The sequence below is a fragment of the Piliocolobus tephrosceles genome, chromosome 2 (assembly GCF_002776525.5).
Source record: "Piliocolobus tephrosceles isolate RC106 chromosome 2, ASM277652v3, whole genome shotgun sequence".
Classification (NCBI taxonomy): domain Eukaryota; kingdom Metazoa; phylum Chordata; class Mammalia; order Primates; family Cercopithecidae; genus Piliocolobus; species Piliocolobus tephrosceles.
Window position 1 is genome coordinate 38,532,755 of NC_045435.1, and position 21,429 is coordinate 38,554,183.

The 21,429-nt window shown below is 38.1% G+C and overlaps 1 protein-coding gene across 1 annotated transcript in view; it reads right to left on the reverse strand.

Annotated features, from left to right (window-relative positions):
- Positions 1–2,140: 2,140 nt before the first annotated feature.
- KPNA1 (karyopherin subunit alpha 1) overlaps positions 2,141–21,429 on the reverse strand; it is a 93,220-nt gene continuing 73,931 nt past the window's right edge. Inside the window, exons 11-14 of the mRNA XM_023214665.2 lie at positions 16,967–17,092; positions 14,194–14,321; positions 7,512–7,690; positions 2,141–7,150 (exon numbers count right to left, since the gene is read on the reverse strand). Of these exons, the coding sequence (XP_023070433.1) occupies positions 6,963–7,150; positions 7,512–7,690; positions 14,194–14,321; positions 16,967–17,092 (621 nt within the window). The 3' untranslated portion in view covers positions 2,141–6,962. The remainder of the gene's footprint in view (positions 7,151–7,511; positions 7,691–14,193; positions 14,322–16,966; positions 17,093–21,429) is intronic.

Below are 21,429 nucleotides of genomic sequence, written 5' to 3' on the forward strand. Positions count from 1 at the left end.
ACTCGGGGGGCAGAGGCACAAGAATCGCTTGAACCCAGGAGGCAGAGGTTGCAGTGAGCCTAGATTAAGCCATCACACTCCAGCCTGAGGAACAAGAGCCAGACTTAATCTCAAAAACACAAAAAACAAACAAACAACTTTGTAGAGACGGAGTTTCACTACATTGCCCGGGTTGGCCAAGCAGAATTTCTTACATGGTCTCATTAACAGTTTCTATTTCTGCTGCCCTTAATCTTTACCATCTACGTGATTTGCAAGTTTCCTCACTATAGAAATCAACTAGGTTTCTTTAAATTTCCCATAGACATCTTAGAAATAAAGTCTCTTAATATAGTTTAAAGGTGTGTTTCCCTTGCCCCTCAGTACTGTAAATATCTCCAGATGTGTTGCCACAAATGGGGCAATTTTTTAATTTAAGAACAATTTTTTTTGTATGTATGTTGGACCAAACTGTGGCGTGGGAGTGATTCCCACATTAAGGAATGTCTCAAACTTCCTTCATAGCAATTCTGGACTACCAAATCCAGTCTCAATATCAAGCATTAATAGAACTATGTATACACCTAGTTGCTTAAGACCATTAGCCAGTGTGTGAAAATCTAGTTGGGCTAAATATGGAGTGGCCACATAACATTATCTAAACTGGGACATTTTTAAAAGTGAAAGGGGGCAGTAAAATAATTCACAGGTGTTAGTTGATCTCCAAATGTAAACTCTGGGGCTGTGCCCAGCAAACTACTTTTGACTTCCCAAGAGGACACTCTTCATAATCGTAACTTAATCTTGCAACATTGCACACTCTGGTAGTTTACACCTCAGCCTGAGCAGGTCTCTCTCAAACCTGGTCCCGTTCTCTCACCACCCACTATGGTCTTTTGGGTTTCTTTTTTCTCCTTATCCATCACTGTGTCTTAATAATGCCAGGCCCAAGTGGTGGGTAAAGCAGTGATCCTTATTGAGGACTCCCAGTGAACTCTATTGGCCTTCTGCAGGTTAAGTGGATATGAATGAAGAATTAAATGAGTAATTTTACTTTCTGCAAAAAGCAATCATAGAAATGACTATATTAATTTAAAATGAGAGAAAACAACTCCTTCAAAATTCAAGTGAAATGGGGCAACAATCATTCAAGCTATCTTTAATAAACTTGTAAACCCAGTGTTTTTTTTTTTTTTTGGAGGCTGGAGTGCACTGGCACAATCTCAGTTCACTGCAACCTCCACCTCCCAGGTTCAAGTGATTCTCCTGCCTCAACCTCTTGAGTAGCTGGGATTGTGTGTGGCACAATGGCTAATTTTTATTTCTAGTACAGATGGGGTGTCGCCATGTTGGCCAGGCTGGCCTCGAACTCCTGACCTAAAGTGATTTGCCTGCCTTGGCTTCCCAAAGTGCTGGGATTACAGGCATGAGCCACCACGTCCGGCCATAAACCCAGTAACTTTGTACAATAGATACAACAATATAGTCTGCAGGAACTAAAGCTGTTTTGCTTCAAATGTTGTTTTCAGAAAAAAGTACTTGGTCAGTGGAATCTCTTCAACAAAATAGAAAGCAGCAGTCATGGAGTGAATAAATCAATCATCTTTGTTTCTACTCATCTGTCACTTATGTCAATACACACAAGATGTAAAAAGGAAAAATCCGATTAATAGCCTAAGGCAACCAGCAGCTTCCACACTGGTTGGACACTAATAAATTTTTTTCTTTACTGTCAAATATACCCATCAGCTTTTCTAAAACACTTTATTTTTAAACACCAGACCTCTGTTATGACAATGTTTGATTTTGTAAACTTCAGGTCAAATCATGTCTTCTGAAAAGTAACTGCATATAAAACACGTGTTAAGACACTTGCGTAAAATGTTAATCCTGGTTTCAAGTAACAGCATAAAGGAATTCCTTTGAATTTTCTTTTGTAGTCAAAGCACCCTTTACTAACATCACAAAGATGCATGCAATTCCTTCATTTAGTATTTATTGAATGTCTACTATGTGCAAGGCACTCACCCATGGCCTGGCAGACCACATTCAAGTACAAAGAATCCTTAGAGCCATTCCAAATCTAAGTGTCAGAACACTTTGAAGCAGGATGTAGAGTGGTCAGAATGACTTGAGGTAAAGCTGAAATACTCAACAACCAGTACATTAAAAGGTGATTTTAATTTTTGACATTCCTTGGGATATTCCTTTAGGAAGAAGTAGACTATTAAATTCACATCCATGGCACTGCTTCCCGAGGCAGTAATTCTTCAAAGCCTTTCCTTCTGTGTCAGTACCTTCCACATTTGTGTGTTTGAATGGATCCATCTGTTTAGCCATTATGTTACTAGACTCAAAATCATTTGCACAAAAACCAAAAACAAACAAAAAAAAAAAAACCTGTTACCATACTTGTCTGGTCATACAGAATTTTAGCACCACACAAGAGGAAAGATGTTTGGCCTGAGAGGGCCTAAACTCCAGTCTGTGTAACCTAAAAGCAACTTAAGCCTGATTTCATCATTTTAAGGGTGCTGATGGTGAGGAAGAGTCAGTAAGAATGGTCCAACAAAAAAGGCTGGCCCAGCTGTGGCTGCCAAGTCTAGTTCTGGGAGTTCCTGGGCACGGAACTATTGTGTGGCCACTGCTTTCTTCAAGACAAAGAATTTGCAGGGCTCTTCCCCTCCCTTGGACAGCCATCTAAGTGTTGTAACCTTGGGGCAAAGTAATTTCTCTTAAGTCTTCACTTTGTCATCTATAATATAGTGATAATTATCAAAGAACATTTGGAAGATTACATGAGAAAAAAGGAAGGCCCTTAGCCAGGTATCTGGTGTACAACAGATGATCAAATAAAGCCAAGTTACCTTAATTTGACCTATAGGGAAAACACTCTGGGACTTTGTTTACCCTTAGTTGAAAACACAATGGAACACTACTTTTCTTTCTTCTTACCCCAAGTTCCAGATGTCTTTTATGTCCAGTAGCAATTTGGTATTTTAAATGAGCATATAAATATTTGCTTTATCACATGTTCTGATGTCCTGGTATCCGTTGTTACAACCTGTATATAACCTGTAATCCCAAAGTGCTGGGATTACAGGCATGAGCCACCACGTCCAGCCATAAACCCAGTAATTTTGTACGATAGATAAAACATTTTATGGAATATTCTTGATGATAGCCAACTTACTGTAGGAGTCACATTTGACCTTTGATAATTTTTTAAAATTACTTTAACTTCTGATGACAGGAAAAGGTAGACCAAAATATTTCCCAACCTGGCAGATATATATTTAATCTGTTCACCTCACAACACAGAGAAATGGTCATATTGAGATGGATAAAAATTCAGATTTGAGACTTCCATGTATATAGGCATACCTGTCTGCAAATGCCACCATTTTGGAATGTAGGACTTAGCATACAGTATGGAAGTTGAAAGCAAACAATGCCGGTTTCTAAAAGTGAATCCCTTTTCTTCACTGAACATCATCCTTAGACACCACAATTTCCAATATACTTAAAAACCATCAACCCCTAAAAAGTTATAATGATTTGCCTATTGATACAAAATTTTTCACAAAACTAGCAAGAAAGAAAAACCCCTTGACTCCAGGAAAACCTTTTCATAACGCATCCCCAAGCTAGGGGATTAAATCGCTGAAATGTTTATTTAGAACTAGAGAAGTAAATTCAAAGTTGCCTGTGGGTAGACGTACAATAGAAGATTTGGTTGACAAACTCTGGTTTATAAAATATACTTACATAGTTTCTTAGGCAAAATTCGGCAGCAATCTGGAATAATTCAGATTTTTAATGAGATAATTGCCAATCTTTTTATCTGTGACGATAATGCCGAAAATCACTGAGCCAATAACCTTCATCTGGCATATGGAAGAAACAATCCTAGGGCAATAGAGTTTTCAAAAGCAGAACTAACAAAGATAGCGTTTAAAATTGAACAATTAGTTATAGGAACATAAAAGAAAGTGTTCCACAGAGAACTCTGTCTCCTAAAATCTCTTTCTTCTATCATCTGCCTTACCCAGAATTTCTCAATCCAACCACATCTACCTGCTGGTCCATCAGATACCAGATGCCTTTACATCAAAATCCTCTTAATAATTTTTTCCCCCACCAAAGTTCTCATTACAAGTAATATAAATTGGAAGTTTGGAGGATGAGCGGGAATAAAAAGGAAAGGTAAAACAAAGCCACTTTCCCCAATCCATATATAAAACTACAAAAGAGTTTTCCTGTATTGAAATTAACATGCTTTTGTAATGAGCAACGCCTTAGTGGTAGGGTATTCAGTGAATTTAAGTTAACAGAATCTGAAAGGCAAAGAACTAAAAACAGAATTTAGTTACCCCTTAAAATGTCATTTCTATTACCAAAAAGGCTGCTTTAGTACCAAGAAGTTCCAACACATCTGAGTTATGCTATTTAACTTTTAGCCAATTCCAACTTTGATACTTTAAGAAAAAATCATTTTATTGTTTAAAAAAAAACTTAGATCTTATAGTTCATGAACTTCTAGAACAAGATAAATTCCTCTGTTTTAGACACAAAATAGATCACGTCAGTTAAATAGACTTTGTTTTAATTCATTCACTGAAACATCTCGCAACTGCTAGCAAAAATTCCGAATGCACACTACTCTTCCTAATGTGGGGAGACAACTGTGTGCTTTGTATTTTTCCCACTCAAATTGGCGTATAAAATGAAATTATTTTAACTATCCAATGGAAAGTACATAATTTAAAACATCCTATAGAAATGACATGTTACTAGTAATTTACAATTTAAAAAAATAGCCACAAAAAAGTCAAAGCTAAAAACAAGATTTTTACTATGAATCAGTGCTTCTAGTATCCTTCTGAAAGAAGTTATATTTTAATGTGATGTAAAGGCAACATTGAAATTTCTTCTTTAAATTAACCACCTAATTTATCCCTAAAATTACAAAGAACCAAAGTCTTTTACAGGTCAAGTGCAGTAAACTAAAATGTTCTCTCAGCACAAAGCAGCACTAGAAAAAGTAACAGTTATAGATGGGAGTTGACTAGTTTTGCAGTGGCTGCTCCATCAATAACAGACATCAGACGGTATCCATCCCAGAGCACAGACACTACTACAGACTAGATGCGAAGAATGCGTCACACTCTTGGCTGATAAATGTCCTTTGTCTTTGACTCTTTCTAGTTTGAAGTGGATTTTTTAAAAGTTTAAATCAGGTCACATAAGTTGGCTGCTTAAATAACATCATGATGAGGTATGAAAGCTCTGAATATCCCTTACATTCAGCAGGATTTACCAGAGATGTATAATAGCTTGTCAGGGGCAACTTCCAAATAGTTTTTACACTTTGGGGTTATAATGAATTCTAGAAGAGGACAAGTCTAAAAAGGTTTAAAAGGGTATGCTCTGAAACAGAGGTGAGCAACCTTTTCCTTCAGAATTCACTTGAACAGCACATCAACAAAAAAATCTTCTCTGGTAGTGTATCCCAACATTGAGTCAAGATGGCCAACTAGCACCGAGAAGTCGTATTGAACTCATTTGCAGTTCTCTTGGCAATTAAGCGTATTTTTTTCATTCCAGTCCAAGCACAAATGTGGATCACTGAACACAGTACTGGAAGCGCCATTTGCAGGTACAGATTGCAGTCATCATTAAATGAGCCAGAAGGCAGATACTGTTTTTATTTTTGTGGGGGGGAAGGGGAAGCGGCACAGTACTAGCAGGAGATGAAATAAAATGATTAGGGAACAATGAGGTTGTAAGATCACTGTTCTTATTTGGGTTAAGCAGGTCATGTTGAGAAGATGGTTATTTTTTTCAGATAAGGACGCTACATTAAAGGAATTGTGTGCAGCATGAAAACATTAGAATCAAGCTGCACCTAAGAAAAAAATCCCAAAGTTACTTTCAAAAGTATGTGTTATCTGCCAGTCACAGAGGGGGAAAGCACCTAGGGTGAACTGCAATTTTTTAATGAGGACCTTGATCAGGACCACAAAGCCTGAAACATTTGTTTTAATGCAGAAACACAGCCTCTAGTTACACTGATTGCATTTGGGAAAATTGGAGGGTTTTTTCTTCCTTAGTTTTTTAAATTAAATTATAGGATATGGTTTTCGATTACTAAGTATTCGAAATCCTCATACCAGCAATAGAAATGAACCACTTCCAAATCCTAAGACACAAAAGACCAAAGAGAAGCAAAAGCAATACAAATTAATATGTGCCCCTCTCCTTTCTGCTCTAAGGAAATCTGCAAACCAGTATCACATTTAAGAGTCAAAGTGTTAATTCTTCAGCATTCCTGACAACTAGAAAGCACATTCACTGAAGGCTGAAGGTGAGGGAGTGGATGGTTTAACTTTAATATCTGAAGAATGGCGCCAATAGAGGAAAGAAAACCATCCAATCTCAGTAAGGATTAATGCAAATCTGGCTAGAAAAAGCCACCAGGTAATCCAAGGGTTCACTGTGGAAGAACTCATGAAAAGTACTCTGAAGTATACACAACAGGTCTAAACTTCTCCCTTGTCGTAAGTAGTTGTGTAAAATTCAAGATAAAGATTTAGTCTCATCTTTTAATGTCAGTTTTTTCCCCCATGTTAAAGGGAATGAGGAGGAGTCCTCTTTTATTCCCCCACAAGAAAAAGGGAGCCACATTAATACGTGTATATTCCCATAACTCTAACGTAAGTGCGGATCTCCAAAGCCTAGGGATTTTTCCATAAGAGAGTGGGCCGTTCTGGTTACCCTTTTATTAGAAGGGTATTCCACCACAGAGAGCCGGAGGTTTTCCAGATGTGTGTAAGAGAGCAGGTGCGCAAGGCAAGCAAATGAGCGCAAACAGTATTATGGAAAACATTTGAGAAGTTAGCTCCATGAGGACTGTGGGCTCCACAAGAGGACTTGACTGGGCGGCCTGGTCTGACACAGGAACGTGAAAGCAGAGTATTGCTTCAAAGCTGGAAACCTTCCATAGGAGCCTCACACTGTTGGAAGATGTACTGCTGCTGGTTAAGGTCAACCTGGGGTGCAATGCTGCTGTCTTCATCTTCGGTCCCGAAGTAATGCTCAATAAGATCAAAGGCCTTCTGGTAGATCTCCTGGTTTTCATGACTCTGTAAGAACTCAATTTTATCCAGACCTAAAATGGAGAATAAAGGAAAATCTTTATTGAAAACTTCAATAAATACTGGAAATTCCATAACTATATGTTCCCAAACTATATTTTGTCATATATCTCTGTTCTTGATGTAAAGAAAGATTATTTGTATCTCATAAGTATTTTATAATAGCACAGAAATGACTACTGGGATTACATCTGAAAGCTAGTATTATAAACTGACATCTTAAATACATATGCAAGCAACATCCAGTCTGCAGAAGCAGCAATTTCCCTAACAGTCCTCTTTTCATCCAGTGCCTAGCAGCAGTATTGTTTTTATTGAACTGTTTATGACCCAATTAATTCTTCGCCATAAACTTCTTCAACCAAAGCATCTTACCATAAGCTTCTTCAATCAAAGCACAGTAAGGGTTAATGCCAGTGCCATTCCTTTTGGCTTCCTGTTCTCCAAGCCTCAGGATATTTTCCAAGCCATTTAGGGCAACCTGTACAATCTTAGAGTCCATGACCGTGAGGAGATCACAGAGCGGCTTGATACAACCCAGTTCTACTAGGTACCTAAATACAAAGAATAATGTAGTCAAACAAAACTTTAAATTTTGTTAAACTTATGAAAATAGTGAACAAGTCATCCTCAACCTTACTGCAAAGACTTTAAAAAAAAAAAAAAAAAAAAAAAGGCACTCTTTCAACCATACAAGCTATACCTTTTCACAAAAACAAAACATCCTCTAAATAAATTATCCCAAACCAGTTCTCTGGCACCTTTCTCCATTCTTTTCCCTTCACAATTTATGCATTACAAAAACAGGAACACTCACCTATTAAAACTTTGAAATGAGCAACTCATCAAAATAGTATAGTTTTGAGCAATTTCATCTTTGTTTCCATAGAAAGCCACACCTCTCAAAACATGACACTCTTGGTGCTAAAAGCCAGCACAAGCCTGATAGGCCAAATCTTTCAAACATGATTCGAATTTTAGTAAAGTAAGTTGTGGGAAGAATAAACAAATGTCAGAGGATTCTAGAACTAGTATTTTTCCTTTAATTCAAGCAGAATGTATAATCATATGTAATCAAGATTAATCATACTTGAACTGCAGAGACATGATTACATTCACAGTAAATAGTCATGTCATTTTTTATCATTCTGGTTTCTCAAGTTGAGTACAGAGAGGCAGGGATAATGAATCCAGTTGCATTCTGTGGATGGGTAAGGTCATTTTGAAACTTACTGCTAGTGCTAATCTATTTCTCTCTCACATGTTGCTTTTTTGTGTGGGGGAGGAAGAATTCAAAAATATATAAAAATAAATGTCTAGCCAAACAAGAAAAAAAGGAGAAAAGACAAAATTACTAATATCATGAAAGAGAATCATCATTTGATCTCATGGATAGTAAAAGAATAATAAAAGAATACTACAAACAACTCTATGCTCACACATTTGACCATTCAGATAATAAAATGAACAATTTCTTGAAAGACACAAACCACCAAAACTCAATCATGGAGAAATGAATGATGTGAACAGGCTTACATGTATTAAATAAATTGAATCATTAATTAATAACTTCCCAGAATAGAAAACACCAGGATGAGGGTTTCACTGGTGAATTCTGGCAAACATTTAAGGACAAAATGGTACTAGTATTCTACCATCTCTTCCAGAAAACAAACAGTGGGGATACTTCCTAACTCAATCTATGAGGCCAGCACTTCCCCAATACCAAAATTAAATAAAGACATGATAAGAAAGGAAAATTAGACTAGTATGTCTCATGAACACGAATGCAAAAATCCTCAACAAAACATCAAATCAAATCCAAGAATGTGTATGAAGAATTATATACCAAGTGGATTTATTCCAAATATGCCAGGCTGATCCGTCATTTTAAAAAAATGAATCAATGTAATCAACTTATGATCACTTCAACAGATGCAAAAAAGCATTTAACAAAATCCAATACCCATTCATGATAAAAACTCAGCAAACAGGCCAGGCGTGGTGGCTCACGCCTGTAATCCCAACTCTTTGGGAGGCAGACGCAGGTGTATCACCTGAGGTCAGGAGTTCGAGACTAGTCTGGTCCACATGATGATGAAACCCCGTCTCTACTAAAAACACAAAAATCAGCTACTTGGGAGGCTGAGGCAGAATCGCTTGAACCCAAGAGGCAGAGGTTGCAGTGAGCCAAGATCGTACCACTGCACTCCAGCCTGGGCGACAAAAGCAAAATTCAGTCTCAATAAATAAACAAACAAGCAAACATACAACCCAGCAAACAAATAGACAGAATTTCCTTATGTTAAGAGATTATTTGATAGAATCTCAACAAAGAACATACAGTTAACATTATACTTAATGATGAGAAAGACTGGTAATAAAGCAAGGATGTACTCTCTCACCACTCCTATTCAACAATACACTGGAAGTCCCACATAATGCAGTAAGAAAAGGGAATAAAAAGTATACAGATTAGGAAGGAAGAAATTAAGACTTTCTTTTCAGATGGTATCATTATGTAGAAGGCCCCAAATAATTTATTTAGAAGGCTGTACGATACAAGGTTAGTAACAATTCAATTACTATCCTATATTCCAGTAATTAACAATTGGAATTTGAAATTAAAAAGACAGTATCTCAATCCCAGCACTTTGGGAGGCTGAGCCAGGCGGATCTCAAGGTCAGGAGTTCAAGACCAGCCTGGCCAACATGGGGAATCCCTCTCTCTACTAAAAATACAAAAAAAAAAATTAGCTGGGCATGGTGGTGGGCGTCTGTAATCCCAGCTACTCAGGAAGCTGAGGCAGGAGAATCGCTTCAAACTGGAAGGCGGAGGTTGCAGTGAGTCAAGATCGTGCCACTGAACTCCAGCCTGGGAGAAAGAGCGAAACTCTGTCTAAAAAAAAAAAAAAGACAGTATCTCATTTACATCAGCATCAAAAAAGTGTAAATCTAATAAAATACGTACAACAGGGTATATATGAGGAAAACTACAAAACTGATGATCTAAACAAAAAAAAAGGGAGAAATATTCCATGCCCATGGACAAGAAGACTCAATATTGTTAAGATGGCAATTCTTCCCAACTTGATCTATGGATTCAATGTGATACTCCCAGACAAAACCCCAACAATAGATTCCCACAAACTGATTCTAAAGTTTATATGGGAAGGCAAAAGGCCCAGAATAGTCAATACAATACTGAAGAACAAAGTTGGAGGAACGACATTATCAACTTACTATAATCTAATCAAGACAGTGTGGTATTGGTTAAAGGACAAACAAAAAACCAATGGAACAAAATAGAGGGCCCAGACATTCACAATACTTGAATGTCTGTTCCCCTGATGGTATCCTAGATGCCATTTAGGCTTTCTTTTCTTCTCTTTTCTCTTCCCTCCCTTCCTCCCTCCTTCCTTCTTCTCTTTTGTTTCTTTTCCTTCCTTCCTCCCTCCCTCCCTCCCTTTCTTTCTCTCTCTCCCTCTTTCTTTCTTGTATGTCTGACTGGGTTATTTCAAAAGACCTATTTTTAAGTTTAATAATTCTTTCTTCTGCGTGATCTAATACACTGTTGAAGGTCTCAACTGCATTTTTATTTCACTCATTAAATTCTTTAGTGCTGGGAATCCTTTTGTATGTTGTTATTGCTTTTTTAATTGTGTGGTGGTAGGATGGTAGGAGATGCTCCTAATAACTTTTGTTTTATAAATATGTATTCTTTGATTTAACCCACCACCACTACTACTGCCATCATTCACGGATTCACCAAAAATTGGATGATAATTATACTTGTTTTTATTAATCTTTCTTACATTTATGTATAACTCACATCTGTTTCAATGTTTAATATTAGAAGGTTTGGGGGTCTATATTTTTTAGGTTGGTGATGTTTCCTTAACTGATTTATATTAATTAGCCTATGGTAAAATTGGTTTTGATATACAATGTTTCTCTTAAAGTCAAAGTTTCCTGGAACCTATCAATGACATTAAGTGAGGACTTCCTATACTGTACTACCAGAGTGTGTGTGTGTGTGTTTCTCAGATAAACTGCAAATTCATGCACGCACACACAAAAAAAGAATAGAGGGCCCAGAAACACACCCACACAAAAACAGTCAACTGATCTTTAACAGAAGAGCAAAGGCAATTTAATGGAGAAGGGATTCCACCTTTTCAACAGTGCTAAAACAACTGAACATCCATACAGAAAAATAATGAACCTAGACACAGGCCTTACTTTGTGTTACCCGTGAGGTTAGACAGGCCAAGTCTTCCCAATACACAAGACTGAGGCTTTCATCCCAGTATTCACCAATCAATTACTTAATCATCCTTGTGAAAGAATGACCTATAGCAAGACTGACCCACCACTTCTAAAAACACTGCATTCTCTCACTTTTCCTCATGCTATTCTCCCCTCCAAAATTGCCAAATCTCTATACAAATGTTAAGTTTCACTTCTTTGATGAATCTTTCTCTAATTTCAGTTAATAATCCTTATCTCTCATTAAGAACATGTGTTATATATGTATTAACATTTGATTATATTCACCCTAAAATTCTAGGTATTTCCTAAAACATTCTATCTTTTGAGACAGAGTCATTCTGTCTCCCAGGGTGGAACGATGTGGCACGATCTTGTCTCACTGCAACCAACGTCTGCCTCCTCTCACTTCAGCCTCCCAAGTACCTGGAACTACAGGAGAACACCAACACGCCCAGCTAATTTTTGTAGAGACAGGGTTTCTCCATGTTGGCTAGGCTGACCTAGCCTAGGTCTTGAACTCCTGACCTCAAGTGATTCGCCTGCCTTGTCCTCCCAAAGTGCTGGAATTACAGACGTGAGCCACCATGCCCGGCCAAGATATTTCCTAAAATATTCTAATTGTTTCTTGCATCGAAATCTGGTATCTGCAACAAGGGTAAGCAGAAGCCAGATAGATGTCTTTTATAAGTGGTAAGGTCAGTTTGTTTTTGTAATTTGGACTGTAATATTTTTGTGACATTCTTTCAAGATAACTCTTCTTGTGGGGAAGAAGAAACTGCTAGGAGATTGATAATTTTATTATAAACAGCTATGCTGAATTTTACAAAGGGACAGTAGCAATTCTATGCTTCTCTAACAGAGCAAAATACTCCCAAATACTTTCTCATGAAAGATGGCGTAATAAAATATATATGTTTATGGTTTATTTCTTCTTCTTTTTTTTTTTTTTGAAGCAGAATGTCACTCTGTCGCCCAGGCTGGAGTGCAGTGACATGCTCTCAGCTCACTGCAACCTCTGCCTCCCAGGTTCAAGAGATTCTCCAGTCTCAGCCCCGCAAGTAGCTGGGATTACGGGCGCATGCCACCACACCTGGCTAATTTTTGTACTTTTAGTAGAGACGGGGTTTCACCATGTTGGCCAGGCTGGTCTCAAATTTCTGACCTTGTGAGCCACCTGCCTTGGCCTCCCAAAGTGGTGGGATTACAGGCATGAGCCACCGCACCCAGCCTGATTTATTTCAATTAAGAAAATATATTTACTATAAAATACAGAGATAATAGTTATAAATGTGAATTTGCACATAAAGCTTATTCAAATAACTATAGTACTTCATTATTTTTGCCATCTGGTGACAGCATAATTAAAATCATAGTACCCTAGAACCAGAATTTTGGAGGTTGGAAAAAACCTACAAGACAAATGCGCTATGTCTCCCTGAATAACTTGCCCATGATGAACTCTACCAAAATAGCTACTGCATGTGTTAATTTGTTTGTAATTTTATTATTTTAGGTACATATTTCTTATTTTCTCTACCTGATCAATTACTGCACTTTGTTACGACTATTTTTATTTTTTAATTCCAAATAGAATACTCAAAACTAGTATCTGATGAATGCCTACCTTCAGTCCACAAAGCAACAATATAAGTAGCAGCTATGTTTGTCTGATATTACATATGAATAAGGAGTTAATGCTTTAGCACTCATTTGAAACCATCTTTCCCTAATTTTGGATTCCCCATAAAGAAAGTTAAGAAAGGCTGGGTCTAGGCTCCATTTTTCTCTTCATCATTACTTTTTTCCCTGTCTGAAATACTAGATGTCCTGAATTTTACATTTAATTATATGATGCTCCTTTGAAGAACTGATTCCCATCCATATTTATGTTTTCTTCCACTCATTAAGCTTATAAGCTGCTCATCGGGCATGATGGCTCACACCTGTAATCCCAGCACTTTGGGAAGCCGAGACGGGTAGATTGCCTGAACTCAGGAATTCAAGATAAGCCGCCTGGCCAACAGGGCAAAACTCCGTCTCTACTAAAAGTACAAAAATTAGCTGGATGTGGTGGCGCACACCTGTAATCCCAGCTACTAGGGAGGCTGAGGCAGGAGAATCGCTTGAACCCGGGAGGTGGAGGTTGCAGTGAGTCGAGATTGTGCCACTGCACTCCAGCCTGGGCGACAGAGAGAGACTCCATCTCAATCAACCAACCAACCACTAAGCTGCTACCAAGGGAGCCATTTAAGTCTTGAGCTGCTACAGTTCTCTCCCTTTAACAAATGAATACCATAGTAGTTTAGAAGATACCTGCCTCTACTAAATTTGGCACTTTATTCTTAGACATACCACTCTTTCAATTCTGATCCAATTCTACTATTAAGACATCTAAACTAATAAGGGCAAGAGTAAGTTATTAAACTTGGGCTCTAGGTTCTACAAGTAACCTATACTACCCAAGGTATTTCTAACAAGTAGCTCCAGAGTAGGTTGAAGCAAGGATTTCTATTGCCTCAAGCCTCAACTATGCCTTACTTCTTATATCCCAGGATTACTTTTCAGCAAAAAGAAATGGGAGAGATATAAATAATTAAATATACATCTAATTATGACACCAAGGACAACTGGAACTAAACATTCTTACTTAGTAAGATCATCTCTCACCTACCTTTCCCCTCAAATGCAGCTAATGTTTTACTCTAGGTAATATGTGGGAGGTTGTAAAGTGACAGACACAGTAATTTTTCTTTAACTTACAATATGCTGCCTGATTGGTACTTACTTGATCTGTTCAGCTGATCCTCCAGAAGTTGCATTTGTGATGGCCCAAGCTGCTTCTTTTCTTGTCCGAAATTCAGCAGTTTGTAAAATACTAATGAGGGCTGGGAAGATGTTGGCATCTATCACAGTCTAAAATTAAAGAAAAACTTAAATGGAAAAACCTGTAAGATTTATAAAAATATTCATGATACTAATTATAACTTCTAAGCTAGTTTGACTATTAACACACCTTCTCCTGTCAGAAATAAATGAGAAAGAGTTACATCATTATCCCCCACCCCCCTTTTTTTGTGAGATGGAGTCTCACCCTGTTGCCCAGGCTGGAGTGCAGTGATTCTCAGCTCACTGCAGCTTCCACCTCCTGGGTTCAAGTGATTCTCCTGCCGCAGCCTCCCAGGTAGCTGGGACTACAGGCACACAACACCAAGCCCGGCAAATTTTTGTATTTTTAGTAGAGAAGGGTCTTCACCATGTTGGCCAGGCTGGCCTTGAACTCCTGACCTCAGGTGATCCACCCACCTAGGCCTCCCAAAGTGCAGGAATTACAGATGTGAGCCACCACACCCGGCCTATCCCTAACCTTTATGCTATACTTGGTATCACTGAAAACATCTTCCCTGGAGTTTGTGATCTTATAATCTCCTATTTTCTCTGAATTCTTTTCTCTTTTACTGTCCTCTTTTGTTCCGCCCATAGTAACAGATTTTAAGAGTTCAATTTTCTGCTTCTCTGCTATTCCATTCTCACATAGCATGTAAACGTGCATGTGCGAAAACTCTCTAGTCCTCACTTCTCACTGGAGCATCAGCCCAGGGTAGCCAGCAGTTTACATTAGGTCTGCCAGTCACCTCAAACACATCATCTGCCTGCTATATCAAGTTTCCTTTTAAGCCTCTCTAGTTCACAAAGGCTATTAATTTACGTTCTCAATTTTTAAAATCCTGAGTCCATCTTTTTCCTTTCCTTTGCCATTGCCATGCTATTCCAAGCCACTACCTCCCAGATTACCAAAAATAAGCCTTACAGTTGGATGCAGTACTTTTACTCAATCCCATTCATGTACTAACACTAAAGTAGCCTTCCCAAAATTACTTTCTCCCTGTTTCTCCCTGGCTCAAGTACCTAACATGGGTTTGTATCATTTCCTACATTAAGAAACTGGGAAGTTCTGCATAAAAAAGCCTGGTGGTGACAGGCAATCAAATACAGATGAAATCACTTCATGGGAATGTTACAGATTATTATAGCTATTAATCTCAGTTCCTAATTCAGCATTTTGGGGACAAAATGCTTTCCTGGTCAAAAACTCTTATTATACCTGTGAAGGACGTCAACAAAGTTTGACACAGTTGATTAGTGGAAAGACACCTAATCCTGGTCCTGTCATTTTACTAGAGTTGCTCTTGAGCAAACCATTTTAATTCCATAAGCTGTTTCATCTTTTTATTTAAATTTTATTTTTATTGACAAATTGTAATTGTATATATTTTTGGGATACAATGTAATGGATGCTTCAATGCACACACACAAACACACACACACACTATTGTGGTAAATGAAAAATTTGGATTAGATGACCTGTTTCCATTCATCTCCAAGGCCTTCTATGTCTGTGTTGTATCTTTTCCTACCCATTGTTCCCATCCTTGATCACTGCCCAGGCTGAACACTTTGGCCCACTGCTTGTTGTCCACTTGAGTTACTCTCCCACCAATACAAGACAAAAAGTAAAAACCAAGTAACTATTTAAAGAAAAATGGGTATCCAAAAATTCATGAAAATTTAAGGCAATCTACTACATGGATCCACTGGAAAAATAAGTATCTTACTTGGAAAGAGTAAAGCCAATTGTGTTCAGCATAAAGCCCATCAAAACATTTGAAAATACAAGACACTATTTCTTGGATCTTGGTGAAACATCAAATATGAAGGGCAAGAGGAAAAATGAAGGCTTAATTTCAAAAGACTTAACATCTATAAGCTAGGATAAAGTAAAAAGCTGACTGTGAAATAAGACAACAACACTGTAAGTTAGTGGTCTTCAAAGCAATAATGAAAACAATATACGTTTTGTTTTATTCTGTATTGAGATGGAGTCTTGCTCTGTCACCCAAGATGGAGTGCAGTGGCACCATCTCGGTTCACTACAACCTCTACCTCCCAGGTTCAAGTGATTCTCCTCCCCCAGCCTCCCACGTAGCTGACACTACAAGCACCTGCCACCATGACTGGCTAATTTTTTGTATTTTTAGTAGAGACAAGGTTTCATCATGTTGACCAGGATGGTCTCGAACTCCTGACCTCAAGTGATCCACGGGCCTCAGCCTCCCAGAGTGCTGGGATTACAGGCAGGAGCCACTGCACCCAGCCGAAAACAATGTATGTTTTAAAGGGTGACTGAGAAAAAAACCTTACTTTTCTTTCTTTTTTTCTGAGACGGAGTCTCGCTCTGTCGCCCAGGCTGGAGTGCAGTGGCTGGATCTCAGCTCACTGCAAGCTCCGCCTCCCGGGTTTACGCCATTCTCCTGCCTCAGCCTCCTGAGTAGCTGGGACTACAGGCGCCAGCCACCTCGCCCGGCTAGTTTTTTGTATTTTTTAGTAGAGACGGGGTTTCACCATGTTAGCCAGGATGGTCTCGATCTCCTGACCTCGTGATCCACCCGTCTCAGCCTCCCAAAGTGCTGGGATTACAGGCTTGAGCCACTGCGCCCGGCCAAAAAAACCTTACTTTTCAATAAAAATATGGAAAGAAAAGTTAGGTCCTATGAGGTTACCTGGATCTGTGCCCTATTTCCAGCTGTAATATTAGATATCGTCCAACATGCTTCCTTTTTGATAGATTCCTTTGGGCTACTCAGCAAATGCAATAAACTCTGCAGAGCTGAGCAATTCAGAATTACCTAAAAGAAAAAGTTTGAAAATTTTACTTATTGTACTGTTCTAAATATAAATGTTTAACTTAAGGAACATATTTTATGAATTTTATGAAAGACATAACATCTCCCCTTGAAATTTTATAAATAAGTTAACTTTATACAGGTAAAAAAAAATATTCACTGTTAATAAGAATTAGTTTCTAAGATTATCAATCCAGTTTCATTGTACACATTCACAGCTGCTAAACTGTACTTAGTAATTGCAATAGCATTACTCATTCACCTTCCCATCCCAACAGCGTAAGTCTTCTGAATGGATAAATAAATATATCAAGTGGCCAGAAAAGTCAGGAGTCTCAGATTTGTAGGTCCTCTGATAACACACTACTTGGTAGTCAATGAACGCATACATACTTAATGAGGTATATCAGGTGCTTTATAGGATACAAAGATAAAAAAGATATGACCTCAGCTATCAGTTTATAAAGGTGAAGGAGGTAACACAAATACACATGGAGAAGGAGACCTACTCTACTAGAAACTAAAATAAAAAAAGTTTGATTAAAATAGTATATGGCAGGTTTAAGAATTAATCACTAAACACAGAGAATAGAGATCTATTCTACAAGCAAATGCAGCTATTTATAAAGTTTATAATAAAAATTAATCCTTTCTCCCAATGACTGGTGGGTTTGACAGAACTGGAATAAAAAGCTAAATAGATTAAAAACAATTTTTTCAAAATCAGTTCTTAACACTGATATGGTTTGGATCTGTGTCCCCACCCAAATCACATGTCAAATTGTAATCCCCAAGGTTGGAGTAGGGCCTAGTGGGAGATGACTGGATCATGGGGTGGATCCTCCAAGAATGGTTGTTAGCCATGGTTGTGTTCTAGTATGTAGCACCTTTCCCTACTCCTTGCTCCTGCTCAGGTCACGTAAGACATGCCTGCTTTCTCTTCACCTTCCGCCATGACTTTAGGTTTCCTGAGACGTCCCCAGAAGCAGAAGCTACTATACACGTTCTGTATGGCTTGCAGAAACATGAGCCAATTAAACCTCTTTTCTTTATAAACTACTCAGTCTTAGATATTTCTTTTTCTTTTTTTTTTTGAGACAGAGTTTCACTCTTGTTGGCTAGGCTCGAGTGCAATGGCATAATCTCTGCTCACCACCACAACCTTCGCCTCCCAGGTTCAAGTAATTGTCCTGCCTCAGCCTTCTAAGTAGCTGGGATTACAGGCATGCGCCACCACGCCCAGCTAATTTTGTATTTTCAGTAGAGACGGGGTTTCTCCATGTTGGTCAGGCTGGTCTTGAACTCCCGACCTCATGTGATCCACCTACCTCGGCCTCCCAAAGTGCTGGTATTACAGGCGGGGGCCACCGCACTCGGCCGGGTATTTCTTTATAGCAGTGAAATAACAGACTAATAAAAACCCTAAGTTACCAAAATAAATTTGCAGCTACTTAAGAGTAAATATTTTTAAAAGGAATCATAAAGCAAAATATTAGAAAATAGCTGATTTGGGGATGGTAAAAGACTGAGCATAAAAATAAAGAAATTATAGGGGAAAATAAAAATTTCATGAAACAAATGTTTTCTTGTCAAAAATCAGAAAAGATTTTAAATGTATACCATCCAATGTGAAAAATATTTGCAACAAATGAGAGGGTTGCTATCTTCCTTGTGTAAACTGAAAAGAGAAACTAAAATTTTAATAGAAAATTATAAGTAATGAAAGAAATGCAAATTAAAATCAAGTCTTTTATGCCTATTAAATAGGCAACAGGATTTCATTAGCAAAAAGAGGGACTGACACTGCACGTAAGAAATGAAAAAATGCAGAGACAAGCTATTACAAAGTATCATAAGAACAGACTACTTCGGCTATTTTTATTTTAAGAAACAGAGTATCGTTCTATCACTAAGGCTGGAGTGTGGTGGCGTGATCATAGCTCATTGCCACCTCAAACTCCTGGGCGCAAGCAATCCTCCTACCTCAGTCTCCTGAGTAGAGTAGGTAGGACTACAGTTACATGCCATCATGCTCAGCTAATTAAAAAAAAATGTTTTTAGAGATGGGGTCTTGCTATATTGCGCAGGCTGGTTTGCAACTCCTAGGCTCAGGCAATTCTCTCGCTTCAGCCTCTCAAAATGCTAGGAATACAATCATGAGCCAGCATACCTGGCCATGATGAGGTTATTAAGAAAGAGTTCTATGCCCCAAAAATAATAGGCTAGAAAGAAGAATGAGACTAAAATCTTAAGGAGAAATTCTTTTGAATCTTTTCAAGGTTCTTTATCTTACAGGCACTAAAGCAGCTTATTTTTTCTAAAAGAAGATAATGTAAATAACATTTCAGGAGAGATTCAGTTGTTATTAGGGGGAATAAACTGAGATGAGTAACTGCTTAGGCGAGTAGGAGGATGGGTGGGTACAGCAACAACCTGTGTGTGTGACAAGGACCAAAAGAACGTAATTTGATGGGGATCTAGTAACAATAAGAATCAAGAAGACCTGACAACTTGCTATACAAAGTAGAAGGGAAGACGACACCACATGTGACTGCCAAGTTTCATGTGTAGGTAAATAGAATAGTTATATCATTACTTGAAATAGGAAAAATAAAAACTTGGAATTTGCTTTGTGGGGGAAAGAAGACATACTGCGAGACATATGTGAGATATGCAAAGCAAGCAGAAATATGTAAGAGACTACTGCAGATACAGGACTGAAACGTGAGATAGATCAGAACTAAACATATAGATTCAGAACTTCATTCCATTCAATAAATATTCTTTAGGTCCCTATATATTGTGCCAGAGATTATTAGATTTACAGAGGCACAGAAATAAACACTGACATAATCCACCTCTAGAATCTTAAAATCTAGTAATTAGTTACAATACAATGTGATTAGTATTCTGATGGATGAAGAAAAATAAATTAAGTACCTAACTTAAAAGTTTAGGGTCAAACAGGGCTTCTCAGAGAAAATAATGATAATACCAAGAATTCAAGAACAAGAAAACATTAGGAGCAGAGAATATGGATATGTGTGAGGTGGCAGTCAGAGCAAGGGGTAGCAGTGAAGGCATATGTTCCAGGCAGAGGGAATAAACCATGTGTTAAAGCTCAGAGCTGAGAGTGGCCACAGCCAATTCAAGGAACAAATATGGCAAAAGCATACAGCATATGGAGGTGGGTGAGGGACAGAAAGATACTGATAGGGTTCAAAAATTCAGAGGGTATAAAAGACTCTATAGTTGTTAAAAGCCTCTTTCCCCTTCTTGTATACCAGCCAACAAGTTCCCCTCAAAGACAACCAATATTTTCGGTTTCCTGTATATGCTTCCAGGGAAATTTTATGCAAATATAGTCAAACATATATTATTTTCTTCTACTATTCTCTTCTGAAGTGTCTGAACTAAGCCCCGCAAAGGATGACTAGAGACAGAAAAACAGGACTTAGTAACTGATGAGGGAGGTGGAGGAAAGAATTAAGCTGATTGGTCCAGGTTTCAGGGGAACTGTTGGTGCCATTCACTGATACAGGGAACATAAGCAGAAGTTCAGATAATACAAGGGGAAATGAGTTCGTCTGTGTAGAGAATAAATTTAAAGTAAATACATTACAGTTAGAAGACAACTGAGAGAACAAATCTAATCTCCTTAATTTTAGAGATTAGAAAAGGCATTAAATGTATTGCTGAAAGTCAGAACTGGTGAAGAAAATGCTAAGGCTAAAACTCAATTTCCAATTCTCAATCCATGCACACAAGGGTGATCACTGACATTATAAAAAAGATCTATGAATGAGGCTGAAAGATTGCCCCGTGAATGATGTTCACAAAAGGAGACAAGAGGAAAAGGAGCTTGCTAGGGAGAAATAAGTGGTCATTGAGGCAGAAGAACTAAAAGACTTCAACATCACAAAACAGCTGAGATTTCAGGAAGAAATACAGCTAGAACAATGCACTGTGAATGCTGTGTCTTGATATAGAAGTTGAATGGAGAAGATGGTGACATTAGAAAGTAGGAGGGAAGAATCTTCCTCACACAGGGGACTTACCATGTACATAAGGAGAAAGCTATCAGAGAAGGTGATATTGAGATGACAGAAAAGATGCTATGAGAGGATTCCAATGCTCATGAGTACTATTTCAAATAGGAGTGAAGAAAAACAAATCTGTCTCACCAAAAAATAGTCACTATCGATAATAGGAGAACCCCAAATTACTATAGGCAACAGGTCAAGTTGGAGATACTGAAGGTATTGAGAGTAGATGCCTAAACCAACTTTTTTTTTCTTTGACTCAGAGTCTTGCTCTGTTGCCCAGGCTGGAGTGCAGTG